Source organism: Thamnophis elegans, chromosome 2 (genome assembly GCF_009769535.1).
Source record: "Thamnophis elegans isolate rThaEle1 chromosome 2, rThaEle1.pri, whole genome shotgun sequence".
NCBI lineage: Eukaryota > Metazoa > Chordata > Lepidosauria > Squamata > Colubridae > Thamnophis > Thamnophis elegans.
In genome coordinates, this window is record NC_045542.1 from 126,750,005 (window position 1) to 126,769,200 (window position 19,196).

At 37.9% G+C, this 19,196-nt stretch overlaps 1 protein-coding gene and 1 long non-coding RNA gene across 3 annotated transcripts; one reads left to right on the forward strand and one right to left on the reverse strand.

Annotated features, from left to right (window-relative positions):
* Positions 1 to 1,908: 1,908 nt before the first annotated feature.
* On the reverse strand, positions 1,909 to 10,512 carry TRNT1 (tRNA nucleotidyl transferase 1). 2 transcript variants are annotated; one of them, XM_032212140.1, is made up of 8 exons: positions 10,368 to 10,512; positions 9,877 to 10,036; positions 7,488 to 7,681; positions 6,227 to 6,365; positions 5,830 to 5,956; positions 5,125 to 5,318; positions 4,113 to 4,366; positions 1,909 to 2,719 (listed from the first exon to the last, which is right to left on the reverse strand). In XM_032212140.1, the coding sequence occupies exons 2-8, from the start codon at positions 10,034 to 10,036 to the stop codon at positions 2,471 to 2,473; spliced, it is 1,317 nt and encodes a 438-aa protein (XP_032068031.1). In that variant the 5' UTR covers positions 10,368 to 10,512; the 3' UTR covers positions 1,909 to 2,470. The 2 variants fall into 2 exon arrangements, with proteins under 2 accessions (XP_032068031.1, XP_032068032.1); XM_032212141.1 differs by lacking the exons at positions 9,877 to 10,036; positions 10,368 to 10,512 and adding an exon at positions 9,434 to 9,518.
* Positions 10,513 to 10,521: 9 nt separating this feature from the next.
* On the forward strand, positions 10,522 to 17,323 carry LOC116504905. Its single transcript, XR_004254864.1, has 3 exons — positions 10,522 to 10,683; positions 14,261 to 14,391; positions 17,094 to 17,323. It is a non-coding gene; the product is annotated as an uncharacterized LOC116504905 (long non-coding RNA).
* The last annotated feature ends 1,873 nt before the right edge of the window (positions 17,324 to 19,196 follow it).

Here is a 19,196-nt window from a genome sequence, read left to right on the forward strand (position 1 = left end):
ATCCCTAGATCAAACCGTGCAATGCTCAGAATTTGCAAAAAATCCCAAGTTACATCTGAGGCTCTATACCACAGGTGTCAAAACTCGATTGCGTCACGTGACATAGCATAACATTCTTGGCCTTTGCAAAGGCATGGCCTACACTGATGCATCTGATCAGTATGACACCCCTGCTCTAAAACATGTTAATGTTAAGCTCTCATGACAGTAAAGTTAGAAAAAGATTGAGCAAGCATGGTTGTTTGGAAGTGTTGCCAAACAAACGAAAAAAAACATGGCAACACAGCTTAGGTTTGCAAAGTTGCATTTGCACCAATCACAAGATGTCTGGAACACTGCTCTTTGGACAGATGAGACTAAAGTGGAGATGTTTGGCCATAATGGAGTGCCATGTTGTTGAAAACTAAACACAGCGTATCAGCACAAAAGTCTTTACAGCAAAATTTAGGAACATTTGGCCTATGTGTTCTCTCTGCTTTGTATTAGTTTGTGGTGTCTGTGAGTAAATGGGGTCTCTGACCATATATACTGTAGACTTGTAACAATCATCCTGCAATCCAACCATAACCGTGGCTTTCTCAGGTTGTGATTCTTATACAAAATGCCCACGTCTATGTGTTTTGATTCCAGAATTGAGTAAGATCAAATTCAAGCTTTTCCATAATAGAGTAACATACACTGAAACTTTTTGCAGGATAAATGTCATATCGACCAATTCCTACAATTACAATAGCATAATGGTAACAGATTTTCTAAGCATGCCTATAAACATATGCAACCTAAAGTGAATTCCAGAAGAAAAGCAAAGTAAAGCAAACAAGTCTCTAGCTTTCCTGGTTAATGGATGCAGAAAAGTATTATGGAACTACAACTAGTAGTCCTCAACTTATGACTTTACAAGTAAGACAAGAATTTCCACTGCTAAGCAAAGCAGTGGTTAAGTGAGTCGTGCCCAATTTACTACCCTTTTTTGCCATGATTAAGTGAATAATTGCAGTTAAGTGAATCGGGTTCAGAAGGTCGCAAATGGTGATTGTGTGAACCCAGGATGAAGTTGCCACTATGGTAAATACATGCCAGTTACCATGTACCCAAATTCTGACCAGGTGACTGTGAGAATGCTATGGCAGTCATTAAGTGTAAAGATCAAGTTGTATATCACATTTTAAGTGCCACTATAAATTTGGTCACTAGACAAATGACTTTAAGTTGAATAAAGCATTCATTAGGGTTAGAGCTGTCCCTCCAATGCTCATATTTCCTTAATCAATATCCTTCATGGACTTACTTAGAATTAAGGGAAGGCATAATTCCTAGAAGCAAAGATAGAGAAAATACAAAATACAGTACATAGGATAAACCCAACACATATTAACTTACAGAGGAGGTCCTGACAGCATTATGATCAAATTAAATATTAATTTTTCCATTATTAGAAATTAGCCCTTGTGAGGTCCAAACTGAAGAAATAGTCATATTTATTTATATTTCCTATTTCTAAAATGCCCATCTCCCTCAGAGGAATGTGAAATTAGAATTTGGAACGAATTATCACCCAGAGATCTTTCAGCATCCACTTGGCAAAAAGTCTTCTGTATTATATTGTCGTAATATAAAATCGGCTCCTATTGGTGCACCTAGTGGATAGAAACTTCTGTCATTATCCAATTAATCAACCCAGTAAGAAAATTGTCACTGCAATCCTAATACAGTGGCCAGAACTAATCCCATGAGTTTATGTAACTCACTTTGCAACATATAGGTTAAGACATATAGATCTGTTATAAACCATTAAAGGCGTCTGTAACATGTTGTAAGGTTAAAAACGAAGCGCGCTTTATTGTTTCTCAGAATCTTTTCAGACCAATGGAAAATAAAATGAATGAAAAGTGCCCAACTCAATTTAAATATTAGAAATACTATTCTTTTACTTAAAAGCTTGTTTGGAATAACAAGTTTTTTTTTTTCAATATTTAAAACTTGAGGTTGTCGTCCATAATGTAATATGAGTTTCAGTGAAATGGTAATGTTTGATAGTATCCGATCTGGCTTAAAATCTGACTCGGAGGTTCAAGATAATACATGGTTGCTAAGGGTAAGCCCCAATGAATGGATAGAAATCATTTTTGGATAAACATGAATACAACTGCAATGTTAATTTACTTAAATCAATTTCCTTTGCTTTTTAAAATTAACTCAATCCAAATAATATTTTGGAACAACCAAGATAGTCAGTGAATCTACATACAAGTTTGTCTGTGAGCCACTTCAACTTGAAGTGTACATTTAGGGTTATTTAATATTTGAGTAAAAACACATGAAAGTTATTTGTGTATTACCAGATGGACACAAAAACAAATTTTATGTTTTAGAACTGAAATACAAATAATCCTAACATGCAGAAATGAAATGTACCAATAAAATATGTGGAACTTTATACAAAAATGTTCAGTTTCATCACCATTTGCTTTCACGCCCTCTTTACGTAGCTTAATAGTTCTTCTTTATTCATTTGGTAATCACTTTTTTTCCACTGTTCTCGTAACTGTTGCAGGAGGGGCCCAATGTCTTTTCCTGATGAGATTCCCATTTGTCTTAAGTCATGACCAGTTACAGGAAAAGAGGGTACAGACCACTCTTGCATTTCTTTCAGAAGTTGTTCTTCTCCTTGGTACTTCAGAAGTTCATGGATTCTGGATGTTGCGGAAGACTCCCTTGCCTTCACAAATACAAGAAAATGAGAAATCTGAGCACAAAGCATTCATGGTTAGGCTACTATTTTTATACACAAAACAATTCAAAACCAGATCAAAACTCAATCTTCAAGTACAAGATTTACTTGGCACCATTTTTAAAAACAATAAGTACAGAATTTTCTATTTGTTTTGGTGCTTATGCATTAAATGATTTGTTTGTGGCTATGTATAAAGGGGAACCTGAATGTCAACTTGCAAAGCATCCCTGGCCTGCTCTCAAGTTGCCATAGGCATGGGGGATGGGGAACTGACGACGCAGCATGTCATCCAAACAGAAGCACATTCCACGCATATCTTCTCAAGGCTGTGTCCCAGGTTACCCGCAGCAGCTGGAGGGGCATGATCTCTACAGCCTGTGAAAGTGTTCCGTTGGAGAATTTGACTTATGAGGGGGGAAGGGGGAGAAACAGGATCATAATTGGGTCAAAAATTACATAGTTTATAGTTTATAGTTTATTTATTTGTATGCCGCCCTTTTCCCTGGGGGGGCTCAGGGCGGCTCACAATCAAAAGGAAGGGGGGGGACAGACTTTTACATATAAGACAGTACATGATTAAAACGCAACATTCATACCATTCGGGCGGGTTACAATCTTTAGCCCCAGGCCTGACGGGATAGCCAGGTTCTAAGGGCTGTGCGGAAGGTCTGGAGGGTGGTGAGGGTACGAAGCTCCACGGGGAGATCGTTCCATTGGGTCGGGGCTACCACCGAGAAGGCTCTCCTCCGCGTGGTGGCCAGTCGGCATTGGCCAGCAGATGGAAACTCGGAGGGAGGCCTAAACGATGAGATCTAATGGGTCGTGTGGAGGTGATCGGCAGTAGGCGGTCTCTCAAGTACCCAGATCCACTACCATGAAGGGCTTTATAGGTGGCAAGTAGCACCTTGAAGCGTATCCGGAGATTGACAGGTAGCCAGCGCAGCTCGCGGAGGATAGGTGTTACGTGGGTGAAGCGAGGTGCACCCACAATCGCTCGCGCGGCTGCATTCTGGACTAGCTGAAGTCGCCGAATACTCCTCAAGGGCAGCCCCATGTAGAGCACATTGCAGTACTCCAGCCTCTGACATGGGGTCAGAGTTGGCTTCACTTGGGTACGTGCAGACATGTTCCTCCTAATGAATAACTGGATTTCTTTTGAAGCTTGGCTCGAGACTCATGGTTTAATTCGGGCATCTGTCCAAACCCTGATAGCCAGTATGTATTTAAAGAGTCAACATTCATGCTCTCAAAGTCTTCTTCCTAACTCCTGATTTATGTATCTGAGATTAACTAATGAGAACAAAGATGACTTCCAACAGATCAAATAAAAATCTGAATAAAAATTGAGAATTATCCAGAAGAGATTTACTGTACTTACATCTAAAATGAAATCCTGGTATGGTTTAAGAGGCATTGAAGTATCGGAAGCTTTGGTCAAGTCTCTCCTGTGCTTCAACAGAAATAGCCCAAGGTTTTTTTCATCTTTTGATAGTTTCAGTCTTAAATCCAGTTTTGAAAGATCACACGGAACCTTTAACAATGACGTTAAAATGGTCATTGGTTTGGGAAAGAGATTCTGAACATTTTTACAGACTCTGTCAAACTCCTGTAAGTTCCCATTAACAGGTAATCCTGAGGGGATACATATAAAGAAGGGTTTTGAGAATAAGATAACTATTAAAAAGCGACAAGCAATCAACTAAGATTACTAACAAAGCAGTATGTGGAATTGCTGGACAAGCAGAATGGCTAACAGTATCATTACAAGTAATGGCAAAATCAAAACTCTAGTGCCCTGCCACTATACAACCAATGTAAAGCAGAGCTACATATTTACAGGCTTTTTAGGGCTAGTAGGCAACTGTAGTGTCCTAATGTTTTAATTTTTCAACCTTGACAGCCTTCCAGAATTCCCCAAATAGCCTTCCAGAATTCCCCAAATAGCATGTCCACACTGTCTAAAGTAATGCGGGGATTAAATTCATTTCAGTAGTTAATACGCCCTTCCCAAATTTGGCAGCTGTGCAGATTTTGAGATTTCAGTTTCTAAAATTCTCAAGCCAGGTTTACTGAGGAATTCCAAAGATCTTTGAAGGACAATTACTATGCCTCCGTTATTGAAAAATAAAAGATGTAACTGGTTACTAAAGGATAATTCACTCAGATAATATTATTCTCTACCTCTCTATGGAGATTCTCAATCATCCAGGTAATGGTTGTCTCAAATAAAATCCCCACCAGTCAGTTAGAATTGAAGAAGTTTCTTGGATGAGAAGCAAAACATTTTCAAAGAAAAAAACCAAGAAAGTCCAGGAAAAAGCACCTTTGGGATATTCTCTACATTCAATATACACATCTGTATAGGAATTAACATCTATTAAATCTTTTACCTATATAATCAGTTACTGTAAGTTCATACATCAGATGAATGAGTTGATTTGCGTATTTTTCAACAAGAATTTTTTTCAATTCCGTCCAAATCCTTTCGCCAGATATTCCAGCCAAACCTTTGGCATTTTCTTTGATGGCTTCCAAAGTTTGGGCATCATGGTCATCAGGCCTTTCAGTTATCCTTCCGTAAAATCTAAGGAAAAGAATTTCAAACTGATAATTTTCATTTGATGGAATTTATTTAATGAAAATTAAATGAATTAAAGATTAAACAATTATTAATAGACATTCAATAGGCATCATATTATCAAACCCACTATTCACAACTTCAAGCATTTTGGAACTGGGTAGGATGGCAGAACAACGTACCAGTATATGCTGAAGTGTTCATACTCAAGCAACATTCACTCTACATTAACTCTATATGGTCACTATAAGGACTTGGAATAAAATTGTTTTTTTTAAATATGGTAGAAATATATTCATGCAAACTGAACACCAAAGTGGAAAAGAGAAGAGATTTGATGTCCAAATGTCACTAACACTAAGTATGATACACAAACCAGGTACGATACACAAACCAGGAAGTCAAAGCTCTTTAAGTGATCTCCAAGTGAAGTGTAATTAAGGAATAAACAAAAGAGCCTTTAGTTCTCTGCAAACTGGCCAATGCCCTTATCATGTAGAAATATAAAACTATTTACCGGAAATAGCGTAGAATTCGTAAAAAATCTTCTTTTATTCTCTGGTTGGCTTCTCCTACAAATCTGATCTTCTTGTTCTTTAAGTCATTGTAACCATTGAAGTAATCATAAAGAGTGCCATCCAAACCTATCAAACAAGGGAAGCATATTTTAACAAAAATTACTTAGAACATTTAAAAAGGCACTTTTACTTTTTCCCAACCAAAGTTTTTTGTTCCAGGAACTTACATACAGACACCACATGAGATAATTTTTCAGTTAGCTTTCAATTCCTACCTACAATTCCTACTTAACGTAGAACCACTACAGTTACATTTGATATAGAACATTCAGGTGAGAGAACAGTCCCCTATTTATAGGACCACTATGCCATCTTTTAAATGGAAAAATAGCTTACCTAGGAACATAGAATTGATGGTGAGATCTCTTCTTGCTGCATCTTTTTCCCAGTCAGTTGTGAATTCTACTTCTGCATGTCTCCCATCAGTATGCAAATCAATTCTCAGTGTGGTAATTTCAAAGTTCTCTTCATGGAGCTGTAGCCCAAAAAAAGAGCGCACCTCATTTGGGTAACAGAAACTCTTTTAAAACCTCTTTTTAGATGGATAGAATGCAATTTTGTGGGTAAAAATCCATCCATCAATTTGTTTCCTGCATGAAAACATTCATTTCCCAGTTTTGGCCCCTTTTCTTTTACAGCTTATAATTGAAAGTGGGCATTTAATTGGGTTTTGTATTGGGAGTTTTATTTCTGTAAGCTGCTTGGAGTTACCTTGAGTCAGTTGGGTGGCCATATAAAATTTATAAACAAACAAGCAAGCAAACAAACAAACAATCAATCAATCAACTCTCTTTTTTACAGAATTTCCCTTTATACAATCACCCTTCAAGTCTGTCTCCACTTGCCCCAATGCCCTATCTGGAATATCTTCTCACTCAACATTCAAGCTAATTGTCTTCATCTTTTTTTCACTCAAGTACATTGTTATTCTTGGAAAATTAGTGACAAGTATTTATCAAAATTATAACTTTTAAAAATAGTTATAAATGCCATAATATGCCAAAAAACATGTATTGCATGCTTTGATTATTCTCTGTTTCAGGTTAAATCAGCTTCTAATTTGTAGGACTGGAGTCAATGACTCAGCCACAACTGAACCCAGAGGCCATTTCATCTTACCCCACGTGCCTCAAGTTCCTGTAGTTTGAGCATAGTGCTCTAGGCCTTCCTTCCCCAAAATGGCATTTTCTGCAATTCCCAGATATCGTGGTGAAAAAGTATAATGACCAGTCATTGGGAAGTTGGCAGTTCCAACACATGTGATAGTAGAGCTATCTTTCATGGCAAACATCATCAGAGAGTCTGATAATATTGTCATGTTCTGTATACAGCCCACATCTCTCTTTTTCTCTTCTAATATTCACCAACATTTGCTGGCTTACAAGAAGGCAAAAAGGTTGCCTCATTGCAACAACATCTATATTTTTCTATTTACTAATAACACAAACACACCTAAAGATATATTTGCTAGCTTTCAAGGTCAACATAAGGACAATTAGACTTTATTTTTTATAACCTTAGGAAATAAATCTATAGAAACTCCTCTTCTACCAAAATACTTTATTTTGCGTTTTGAAAGTTTGCAAAATCCTTTTACCCTAGCAGTGATGGTTCCATGTTTTTCTCCTCTGTTGTTGATCATACGGATGCCCATGACCTGGAACATTTCTTTCATCTGACTAGGAGTTGCAGTAGTGGCAAAATCGACATCTTGTGGTTTTATTCCACTGAGTAAATCCCTTACAGCACCTCCTGCTATTCTTAGTTCATAATTTTCTTTATCAAATATTTCTGTAAGTAGAAATGAGAAAAATTTGTAAATAAAAAAAAAGATTCTGGAGAAGACAAAATGGACAGTCCCACTAATACTAGTAGTAAAAATGGTACATGAAGAAAGCCAAGTAAGGGAAATTATAGCATGATGACTTTTGATTTGTGTGGAATTCCTCATGCTAGATTTGTCCAAGATAAATAATAACTTTTAATTCACAATATAATTTTGTAAATTTAATAGAATGGGGCCTCACTGGCTCAGTTACAAAATATTTATATACTATTTGGGCCTGTGTGCGCATGCACTCATGCAGATGTGCGCCATCCTGAACAAGACATTTGCTCATAGATGGAGAAAATTTAAATTATAGTTTAGCTTTATAAAAATACCTTATTTCTGTGCTGTAAGTTAAACAAACAAAAAACCATTGAATAGCATTGAAGAGTTTTTATTCTTTTCAAAAAGTCATGTGCATTATACCATATGCAGAGTAGCCTTGATCAGGATTAAGACCAAATATTGCAGAAGGGGTCATATTTTCACTTGTATCATTAAAGCATAAAAGGGTGGTATCCCATATTTCTTACATTGATATAAACATGTACTTGGTATATCTGATATTAATCAGGCAGGCACATCCTAACAAATCACACAAACAGCCAAAGAATCCAAACCATGTTGTAAAATGAAACACTTCATGTAAATTATATGTGTGGATTAAGCATTTTAAAATATTTCTTCAAATTTACCTCAGCAAAAGTCTGGAAAAATCTCTGTTTAACGGAAATCAAATAAATGTAGTTCAATTAACATCCAGAAGTAGCATGACACTGCATTGGAAACAATGACCAAATGTTTGATATACCCATCTTTCAGATATGATGAATTAAAAGGATCAAATAATGAATAATGCAACTGAAAAGTCAGGAGTGGTTTGCAGTCCTGCAGTGACACTTAGGTTTCTTAAAAATCTCAATCTGTTTTGATAGTTTGAGAAAGGTGTATGTCTTGGTGGTCCATAGAGAACTACTTTTTGAAAAACTCTTTAAAATGTGTGAGAAAGACATTCAGATACTATTGTAGACCAGTGTTTCTCAACCTCTGCATTCTTTAAGACATGTGGACTTCAACTCCCAGAATTCTCCAGTGAGCATCCACATGCAGAGGATGAAAAACATTACTTTAGAGCCTTTTGCACAGTTGTCAAAAGAAATATGGCTGTTATATTAGTTATAATTCCAACTGAAGAGAGAGTAACCTACTAGCTTACGTTGGTATCTTGTTATGCACCAGCATGAGGTATTTTATTGCTGAAGTTACTACTAGAATAAAATAATTACCGTACATAGAGAAAGAGAACACTAATAGTATTAAATCACAAGTTCTTGTTCATTATTGTTTTCACAATTTATCAGGAATTCTAGTACTGAACAGGGCTGAGACACCAGCCTTTCCCCAGGTATTGCAGAACTACATCACCAGGAAGAAATATACTAATCTAATAATAATTACAGAGTTGGAAGAGACCTTGGAAGCAGTGGTGAAACCTTTTTTACTACAGGTTCTGTGGGCGTGGCTTGGTAGGCGTGGCAGGGGAAGGATACTGCAAAATCTCCATTCCCTCCCCAATCCTGAGGGAAGGATATTGCAAAATCTCCATTCACACCCCACTCTGGGGGCAGCCAGAGATGGTATTTGCCGGTTCTTCAAACTACTCAAAATTTCAACTATTGGTTCTCCAGAACCTGTTAGAACCTACTGAATTTTACCTCTGCTTGGAGGTTTTCCTTGCTCATGCAGGAAACCCTGTCCCATTTCAGACAAATGGTTTTCCAATCTCTTCTTAAAAATTTCCAGGGTTGAAGCAACTATACAACTTCTGGAGGCAAGTTTTTCCAGGGATTAATTGTTCTATCAGGAAATTTCCCCTTAGCTCCAGGTTGCTTCTGTCCTTGATCATTTTCTACCCATTGCTTCTTTTCCTGCCTTCAGGTGCTTTGGGGAATAACTGGATTCCCTCTTCTTTCTGGCAACCCAAGATATTGGAACACTGCTATCATGTCAGCCCTAGTCCTTCTTTTCATTAAACTAGACATATATCCAATAATGGTAAGGGATACTCGGAGTAGATGTTCAAGCAAACAGCTGGAGGTTATACTACAGGTTGTCCGTCCCAGCTTAGCTCCCAAGCCACCTCCCAAGCCACCTGTACCTGCAATGCCTTTCAGTCCTGGCGTGAACAGGGACTGAAATTCGGAAGATTCTATCTTCATGGTTCTGAAATTCCGACAAAAGCTCGCAAGCCCTACTCTGTTGCAGGGAGCGAGGATTTCAACTGCTTTATAGCCCAGAAGAACGAAATGACTCCACATCTTTAAAAAAAAAAACACGAAACGAAACCACGAGTTAATGAACACGCAAGGAAAGCATGGTGCAGAGGCCCGGCAGATATAGTAACTACGTGGGTGGGGGAACAAAGCCCTTTGCACAGCTAAGAACGCCCTTCGAAAAATAGCGGCCGCCGCAAAGGTGGAGTGAGACACCGAAGAAACTCACGCCACGCTCGGTTTCCGCGGCCTGCAAGGAATCCCCGCACCGGCCGGGCGTTTCAGCGCCATTTTCCCCCCCCTCCTTTTTTTTTTAACTTCACAAGGCCTTTGCTGGTCAACCTGCGCTGGCGAGAGAAAGGGCAGCCTCACTCACCCACGAACTTGGGGGGGGGGGGGATCGACGCGGTTTAAGCGTGCGAACCCAGTAGCCCCGCAGCGCCAATTGCTGCAAAAAAAATAAATGAAGGGAAAAGAAGAGTGGGAGTCCCAGAAACGCGAATAGGAACACGGGACTACAACGGAATAACTCCTCCTTCTCGGCGTCCTTCGTACTCGTGGGCGGCGCTTTTATCCGTCTGGAGGCCCGCCCGAGCTTTACTCCGCAGCTGTGCGCACTTTTTTAAAGCGGCGAGGATCGTTCGCCGCCTTGTGGAATAGCTTTGGCTATTGCTGTGCGGTGCCCAAGTGAGGTTTGTTGCGTTCAAGGGCTTTTCCCTGGCATAAAAAGGCCTCCCTAAATTGATATTTTCCTTTTGTCCGAAAGACGGCCTTTTTAAGGACTTCAGTCGTTATCTTTAAGGCTGTCTTTATCTTTAATATATGTGGGTAATTTTCTTTCTTTCTTTCTTTCTTTCTTTCTTTCTTTCTTTCTTTCTTTCTTCCCTTCCTATTTTCCTTCCCTTCTTTCTTTCTTCTCCTCTCTCCCTCCTTTCTTTTTATGTTTATGTTGTGTATATTGAAGGGGTGGTGACTCCTTGAGAGTTGTATGAAACAAACATTTTAATGTATGCTGATTAGTGTATATTTAAACTGACAATAAAATTAGTCTAAGTCTTGGTCCACAAAATGTGATGAGCCATGGTGCTTTACCACTACTTTGTTAAGGATAACATGTCTGGCTAGGATTCCATGGTATGGTAAGCTAAAAATCACTGTTAACATTATTTCCCTTTTGAGACTGCCTTGGTTTGCACAAACTACAAATTGGCAGACTAGAACAGGGATATCAAAGTCGATTGCATTGAGGACCACATCAGGGTTGTGGTTTACCTCAGGGGACTGAGTGGGCATAGCTGGGTGGTTACAGCCAACTGGTGGTGGTGGTGGAAGTTTGGGGGGCATGACCAGCTCAACATCGCTCACGTTGGGGGCACCTGTGGTTGCCTGGACAGAGCTGGGGGATCCATTGTCTCCAGTGCAACCCCAGTGGGCAGGGTGGAGGCAGCTCCTTGCTGGCTCCAGAGTGGTCCAGCGGATCTAAAGCTCTAAGGATGGCCACCACCAAGTTGTAGATCAGCGTCCAGCTAGCCTGGTCTGGGACCAAGGCACTGGGAGCCGGTCCTTCGCTGTTTCCAGGGCAGTGCCATGGGCCAGATCTAACCACATCACATTCGGCCTGCAGGCCTCGAGTCTGACACGCCTGAACTAGCGTGTTATAGGATCCCACGTATCAATTGAGCCAGAGTTTGTAATTTAATGGGGTATACCTTATGTTTTGCTTAAGGGCAAACTGTGAAACTATAGTATTATTCTACTGTTGGTATTATTTTTATTCTGCTTTGTGATTTCACTAGGTTAAATAAAAACTAGTTTTGTTACTTCAGTCTATAAGAAATGTTAATATCTTTTGACTTCTGTACCAAAATAGCTTCTGGCTCCTTTCGACAGAACAGAACAACAGAGGTGGAAGGGACCTTGGAGGTCTTCTAGTGCAACCCTGTGCTTTGATAGGAGACCCTATACCATCTCAGACAAAAGTTGTCCAGTTTATTCTTAAAAATTTCCAATGTTGGAGCATTCACAACTTGTGGAGGAAGTTGTTAGGCTATATGTTGAGTATATGAACTCTACATAAATTCATGTCATTGTGTTCACTGAAGCCAAATATATAGTTTGGGGGTTAAGACTGAAAAAAAATGAACCCAAAATAAATGATCTTGAGAGCTAGGTCAAAGAGCTTTACTATCTTTGAAGAAAAATTGATTTAATATATTCTTACTTGTAGTTCTATAATGAAATTAATCTTCATTTGAATAAGATAAATTAGGTCGTTCAGTGCCAGATTCCTTGCTAGTAGGCTTCTTTTCGGAAGCATGTAAGTATGATCTCAATATAGATGCCATGTACAACATTTTTTATTGGTGCTAGGTAGCCACATATAATCAAGAAATTCTTAATATTCAAATAATGTATGTAACATTTCTCAACCTTGGCAGCTTTAAGATAGTTGTACTTCAAGTCCTAGAATTCCCTAGCCAGACTGTCTGGTGAATTCTGGGAGTTGAAGCCTGCACATCTTTTGAGATGCCAAAAGTTCAGAAATAGTGGTATAAGGATTGTTTTGGATTTTGTATGACAGCTGTCAGTCAGTAGAAACAGCTCAGCAAGGAACAAGTTATGAGTCAAGCAATGAAAAATTGGTAACATAAAATAACAACGTGAAATTTTAGTTATTTTTATTATTGAGTATTAACAATAATTCTTGATGTTGCATTATTAGTCTAGGGTCCCTATTTTGTTTTGTTTGATTTTTCCTATCTATAAGGCTGTTATAGTCTAAGCTGTCACATATGTTCTGATGTTTTTATATCTTTTCTCATTTCACATGGTACCCAGAGTCCATTGGGTTGCTGATAAATTCAAATATATAAAATAAAAAATATAAATATTTATTAAACATATATCATACCATGATGATGACCTTTAATAGCCTACAAAGTAAACAATATAGACATCCATGATATTACTAAAAGACAATTTCATAATAAAACCTCTAAGAAGCAGTAATGAAAAAGTGTTTCAGGGTTTAAGAAAATATTGTATGGAATAACTTAATTTTCATAATTTCCCCAAAGATCAACTGGAAAGTTGATCTGCATATAGAAGGGTGGGGAGTGGGGAGGGAGTGCTTTGCAGTTCAAAACTTTTGTCACCACAACAGAATAGCAGTATCTTCTTGGCTCACCCAAGGCACATTTTGGAAATGTGGGACCTAAACAGAGTTTATCTATATAATCTAGTGGATCAGGCTGATTGTGGTTGGGTCAGGATAACTTGCAATTAACTTTAACAGGCTTTGTAGGTCACTACCAGCACTTTAAATTGTATGTGACAAGAGAACGTGGGCTCCACAGAATTACAGTAGTACATCCTTTATGCTCTCTAAGTTGGGAGAGACAATATGTATATACTGTAGGCTACCATATTCTGGATCAATTTCCAAGTTGTCTTTTAAAACAATTCAAGTAAAGCCAATGAAAGTGCGTAATTTACTTTGCTTCCACAAAATGTAGTGTAACTTAGTAAGTTAGATGGTTTTAAAAGAAGAATAAACAACCTCAGAGATCTTACTTAATTAGCATGATGCTTTTGTGGAGCATTCACTTGGAAGTGACTATAAAATGGGCCAGTGCTTTCATGAAATATATAGGCTTCTTGTTGGTGATGATAGAAAATGGAATGCTAAATTCCATGGACCTTTGATCTTATCCAGCCAGTTCCTTTGGCACTGTTATCCCTTTTTAATTACTGGAATGTAGCCCTGAGAATGTTTCACTGATTAAGTTATGGCATTGCTCCATTAAAAGCAATTAATACTCTGTGCAAATACTCTGGCTTTAGGGCCATTTTTTACACAGTCAGACAAACTGGTACTGGGGGGAAAAACCAGCTATTTTCTCTATAGAGTGACTCACTTCCAGAATCAACTGGTTTTCCTTGATTTCTTCTTGTTGTGGAAAAGAAGATAATAAACTAGACTGTCCATGCAATAGGACATTAATACAAAAGACCCGGTTCATACTGATACTAAGTCTGAATAAAGATATATTTACAAAAGATAATAATAATAAAGAGAATAAAGATATATTTGTGTTTTTGTATCCAGAATCCCTAAACACATAAATGTTCCAAGATTCTGCTATCCTTTACCAGTAGCACAATGTACTCATTTTGTCTTTAATACTGTTGACTTTTGTAATATAATGTATATGTCATAAAGTTAATAATGTGAATGTATTTGAGTATGTTTTATATATTATTTTATAGGATGGCAATCCACGTTGGAACTACAACCATTTGAGTTAGCAACTTAAGGAACTGCTCACGGCTCTCGGTGTGTGTGTGCACACAAACATAGCATCATAAAATGACTATGAAATTGCAATAAACCAGACACAGTAAGTTTTAGCATTTATGCTAAACTGGCCAAGGCCCCTAGATTATCATTAAACATGAAGGCTACATAGATTACCTCAACATGACTGGTCGAATGTCTTTTTTTGTATAATGTCTTTCAGATAAAAGTGGTACAAATTCTGGAGTTTTAGGAGTTTTGACAATAGCCAAATAAATTTTCAGCAGGAAATTTTTGCAACTCAGTACTGAAAGGAAGTCTTAACACTTTCAAGGTCTATTGCTGTGATCATTGGTAAAAAGAAAATATTTTTAATGGGGATGAACGATCTTTGCTTGTCTCTATAGTTGTATTTTGTCCAGCTGTTGCAATGTTTCCTAGTACACTAGCTTGTTCAACAGCAAAACATTGCACAAGTATGTATGCATGTACAGTGTGTGTGTGTGTGTGTGTGTGTGTGTGTGTGTATGTATATACGTACGTATGTACGTTGTGGCCCGGCAGGAACCATTGGAGTTGCTGCCAGACTCCGACAGCGAGGGATCTTTTGAGTCGGCCTGGAGGAGGTGGAGGACCCTGGACAGGGTTCCGACTCGGAGCAGGGCGAGGAGAGACTGGTTGGCCACCAGGTGGCGTCTGAGCCTTGGATCAGTGGGGAGGTGACAAGAGTGAGTGATCCAGAAAACACCTGTGAGTTGTTCCGGGATGCACACCGTCGAAGGGCTACTCAGCGTCAAGAACAACGGCGTAATTACACGAGGTGATTACGCTCAGCTGATGCTCATTAAGATCCTCTCCTGATTATAAAAGAGACTGCTTGTGCCACGCCTTTCTGCAGAAGTCAATGTTAAGGACTAACAAGAAACAAACTTGGCAGGCTGGATTGCTGCCAGAGTTTGCATTGCTGCCAAGTTTTCTAGGACTTGCTGCCAGAGTGCTTATCTCTTTGTTTATGTGGCTTGCAGCCAACGAGAGTCTTGACTGATTAAAAGAAACCTTCTCATTTACGTTGGTTTCGGCTTTCGTTCCTGGACAGAGGAGGGGGTGAGAACATGTGTGTGTGTGTGTGTGTGTGTGTGTGTTGCATTTGTGCTGATAAATAAATAAAGGGAGACTAGTATAGATCTATTTCAAGCTATTTAGCTCTCATCAGCTAGCCATACCGTTACTGGGAATCGAACCTGGGCTGTATTACATTTTAGGCAGTTATATTAGCCACTAAGCCACAGGCTCTCCTCCTTTATCAGCTAGGCCAGGGAAATAGGTATGTGTTGTGTCACAACCCCTGGTATGCCCAAATATGGGAGGAAGTACACTGCTTCCTTTCTCTGTCTATCAGCTCATCACAAGAGACCATCACAACAGAAAGCCACTATTTTTACTGTTGCCTTTGTTACATTTGTGTTCCATTTGTGCTGATAAATAAATAAAGGGAGACTAGTATAGATCTATTTCAAGCTATTTAGCTCTCATCAGCTAGCCATACCCTTACTGGGAATTGAACCTGGGCTGTATTACATATCAGGCAGTTATATTAGCCACTAAGCCACAGGCTCTCCTCCTTTATCAGCTAGGCCAGGGAAATAGGTATACCTATTTCCCTGGCCTATTTATTTATTTATCTATCAGCACAAATGCAACACAAATGTAACAAGGGCAACAGTAAAAATAATGGCTTTCTGTCGTGATGGTCTCTTGTGATGAGCCGATAGACAGAGAAAGGAAGCAGTGTACTTCCTCCCATATTTGGGCATACCAAGGGTTGTGACACAACACACACACACACGCACACACACATATATATATATATTGCAGAAAGCTTATATGCAAAGGCTTATATATGTATAGAAATAATGCAGCACTGAATCATGTAAGAAATCTGGCAGAGACTATAAGTCATAGGCAAGGAACATGCTGCCGCTCTAGCTATTGTGCTACAGCCACCACCATCTCTTCCTATTGTGCATATACTGGCTGTGGCTATTGGAAACGATAATCCAGCAACATCTAAAATTTTCCCCAGTAGTTCATCTGCACTGCAAGGGAGAAAGGTCCTAGGCTGGTAGCATCTTCTATGGAAAAGGTATTGCATCATATTTCCACATAGCACTTCTTGGAAGAATTGTTTTGTAAACCTTTTACCACTTCACTATCTGCTATATTGGCTTGATGTGTCAATGCCACCATGTTCCATGATTCCCAAGGTTATGATAATCAACCATATTCAGGGGATTAAGGTTAAGATTTCTATTGTCAGTATTGGTCTCCTTGGATCACTGAATTTCATCCAGAGGAGAGGGGTGACACATAAATTTTTCCCAGTTCTGATTACCATATAGATGTGTTTGGGCCCCCTTATAGGAATATTCTTTTCCTCTTAATTCTATGTCTTTTTTATGTAAATGTCTAATCCAGTCAGTTTTCCAACACAATATATACATCCTTGCTATATGTCTACATAATGGATTGGCTTGTCTAAGCAGCATTGATATTAAAACTGAGCAAAAGGTCATATTTATGGGATGGGGGCTCCTCACTCACACTGTGAAGTAATCCTGCGTCTCCTCCCATAGTCACCATGTTAATTAAGGAGTTTTCTTCTCTTTTGCAAGTCAAAAATGATGTAATATTCGGATTTTAGGAAAGTTAAAGATTTTTTGTAGACTTCCTTACATTGGGTTTATGCCACAGGTATCAAACGATCGCATCACATGACATATCACATCATTTTTTTTGCTTTTCTAGAACTGGGCTGGGCATAGCCTGCGTGTGATGCATCCAGCCTGCGGGCTGCCAGTTTGACATCCCTGGTTTATACTGAACCTGCAAAGAATCCTCATTATTATCATCTGCAAAATCTGTATGTGGATTATTCTAGTTTATAGCAGGACAATTTTCCAAAGAGAAGCCTCTAGTAAATGATGATGTGTGAATGTTTCTGGATTGCCTCTTGATGTTATTACTATGGCTTTTCAGTGAGGAATGGGACCTCAGCTCTCTGTGTGTGTTTGTAGTTAGAATTGCTTTGACAAACATTGAGTACAACCCACTGTGTAATGCATTTTCACAATTCAGTTTATAGTGCAAGTGAGAAATATTTCAAACACTTTCTGTAAGTTTTTTAAATCAAGGTGCCATGGAATCTTACTGAAACCAGTAAGAATGCAAGCAACATATCCACAGAGACAAGAACCTTTACAAATAACAGGATATTTATTACCAATAACTTTAAAAAAGATTACATCTGCTAGATCACTGATAAATATCATTTACACTGGGGAGAAAAACTACATAGGCTTTTTTTTTCTTTTTTCTTTCTTTTGTGGGTTTTTTTGTTTTGTTTTTGTTTTTACATAGAAGTAACCATATCAAACAAAGAAAGGAACACAGCTTGAAATACTGACAATATTTCTCTGATTAACATCCCTAACTTACACAAGTGGAAACCTGATTATGGGTTACTTAATAAATATATTTTGAATGTTTTAAAAGTTACTTTGTACTTTTTGGAAGCAAAAGAGACAAGTTAGAGGAAAATTTAAACTATTAAGAAGAACAAATTATAAACTTCAGTAGTATATTTTTAAAGTTGGGGAAAATAATTTAAAAAGTCATTTTAATTTGAATTATTATTGTTTCATCTGAGCATAATTACAAAATATTTCCCATAGTAACAAAAATCTTTTTCTATTAATATATTTTTTGCAATTTTTGACAATTATCCAGTGTTCTTGTGCGTGCAGACAATTCTGCCCAAGCAGATTTGTAGGTGCAATACAGCAACTACATGCATTTACAAGACACTGGATTAGTATGAACAAACTCTGCTCTAGAACTGGTTTTAATGCAATAAATAGCAACAGCATGAAAAAAAAATATGAAGGTTAGAATTCATTTGTCATATTTTAATTTGGGGTTTATCAACATGATAGAGATGTAGATGTGACAGACTCTGAAAGTTAAACCTTGATATTCAGAACACCCAGAATTAAACTATTTGAAATTCAATGATATATCTAGACATACAAATTGTTTTTAAAAAGAAAAGTAATTTTAGAGAAAAATTATGCAGAATATTATTTATCAGACTTTTAAAATGACCCCTAGCCAAGCAAGATCCTATCAATATATAAGAACACAGATAATTTATGAAATCAATCTATAAAGAATTGTAGATTACATGTACCTGTCAAAATAAATTTATTTAGTAAAGAAAGCAGCATTTAAAGTCTTCAAGATTTCATGATTAAAATGGTGAAAATGCAGAATTTCATTCATTTATTTAAGTAAAAGATTAACAAATTGGTGAACTGATAACTTTCAGATTTTCACCACACTCAGAATCTTGTCCTTTGCTATCTAGTAGCAACGTCTGGCATTCATTACATTAAGAATGATGACACTAAGAGGAATGAATGATAATTGTTCCTTCAATTTTATAGAAATGTAAATCAGTACATTCAGGTAAAAAAATGTTATGTGTTACCAAAACATTATCATAAGGGAAAGAATGCTATGAACTTTCACAAAACCTAAAAGCATAGCATGTTTTACTTGTGGTTTATTTATCTGATAAAAAGGCAGTCTTGTATGTCCACTGTACTGGGATTTTCTCTTTTTTCTGTCTGCCTTTTGCCTGCCCCATTCTCTAGACACCTGTCCTAGTTGGCAAGGAACATAAAGTTTATGCTTTGTTGTGGTTATCTAGCATCTAGCTATTCTAGCTATCTTTCTTCTTCAGTGGGAATTAGAGTGAACCACAATGCAAAGGTTGAGTTATAAGTTATTTTTCTTTTCTTGAAGCATTGTAATGCATTGTGCATAGTACAGCAAATTTAGGCCTGAAGG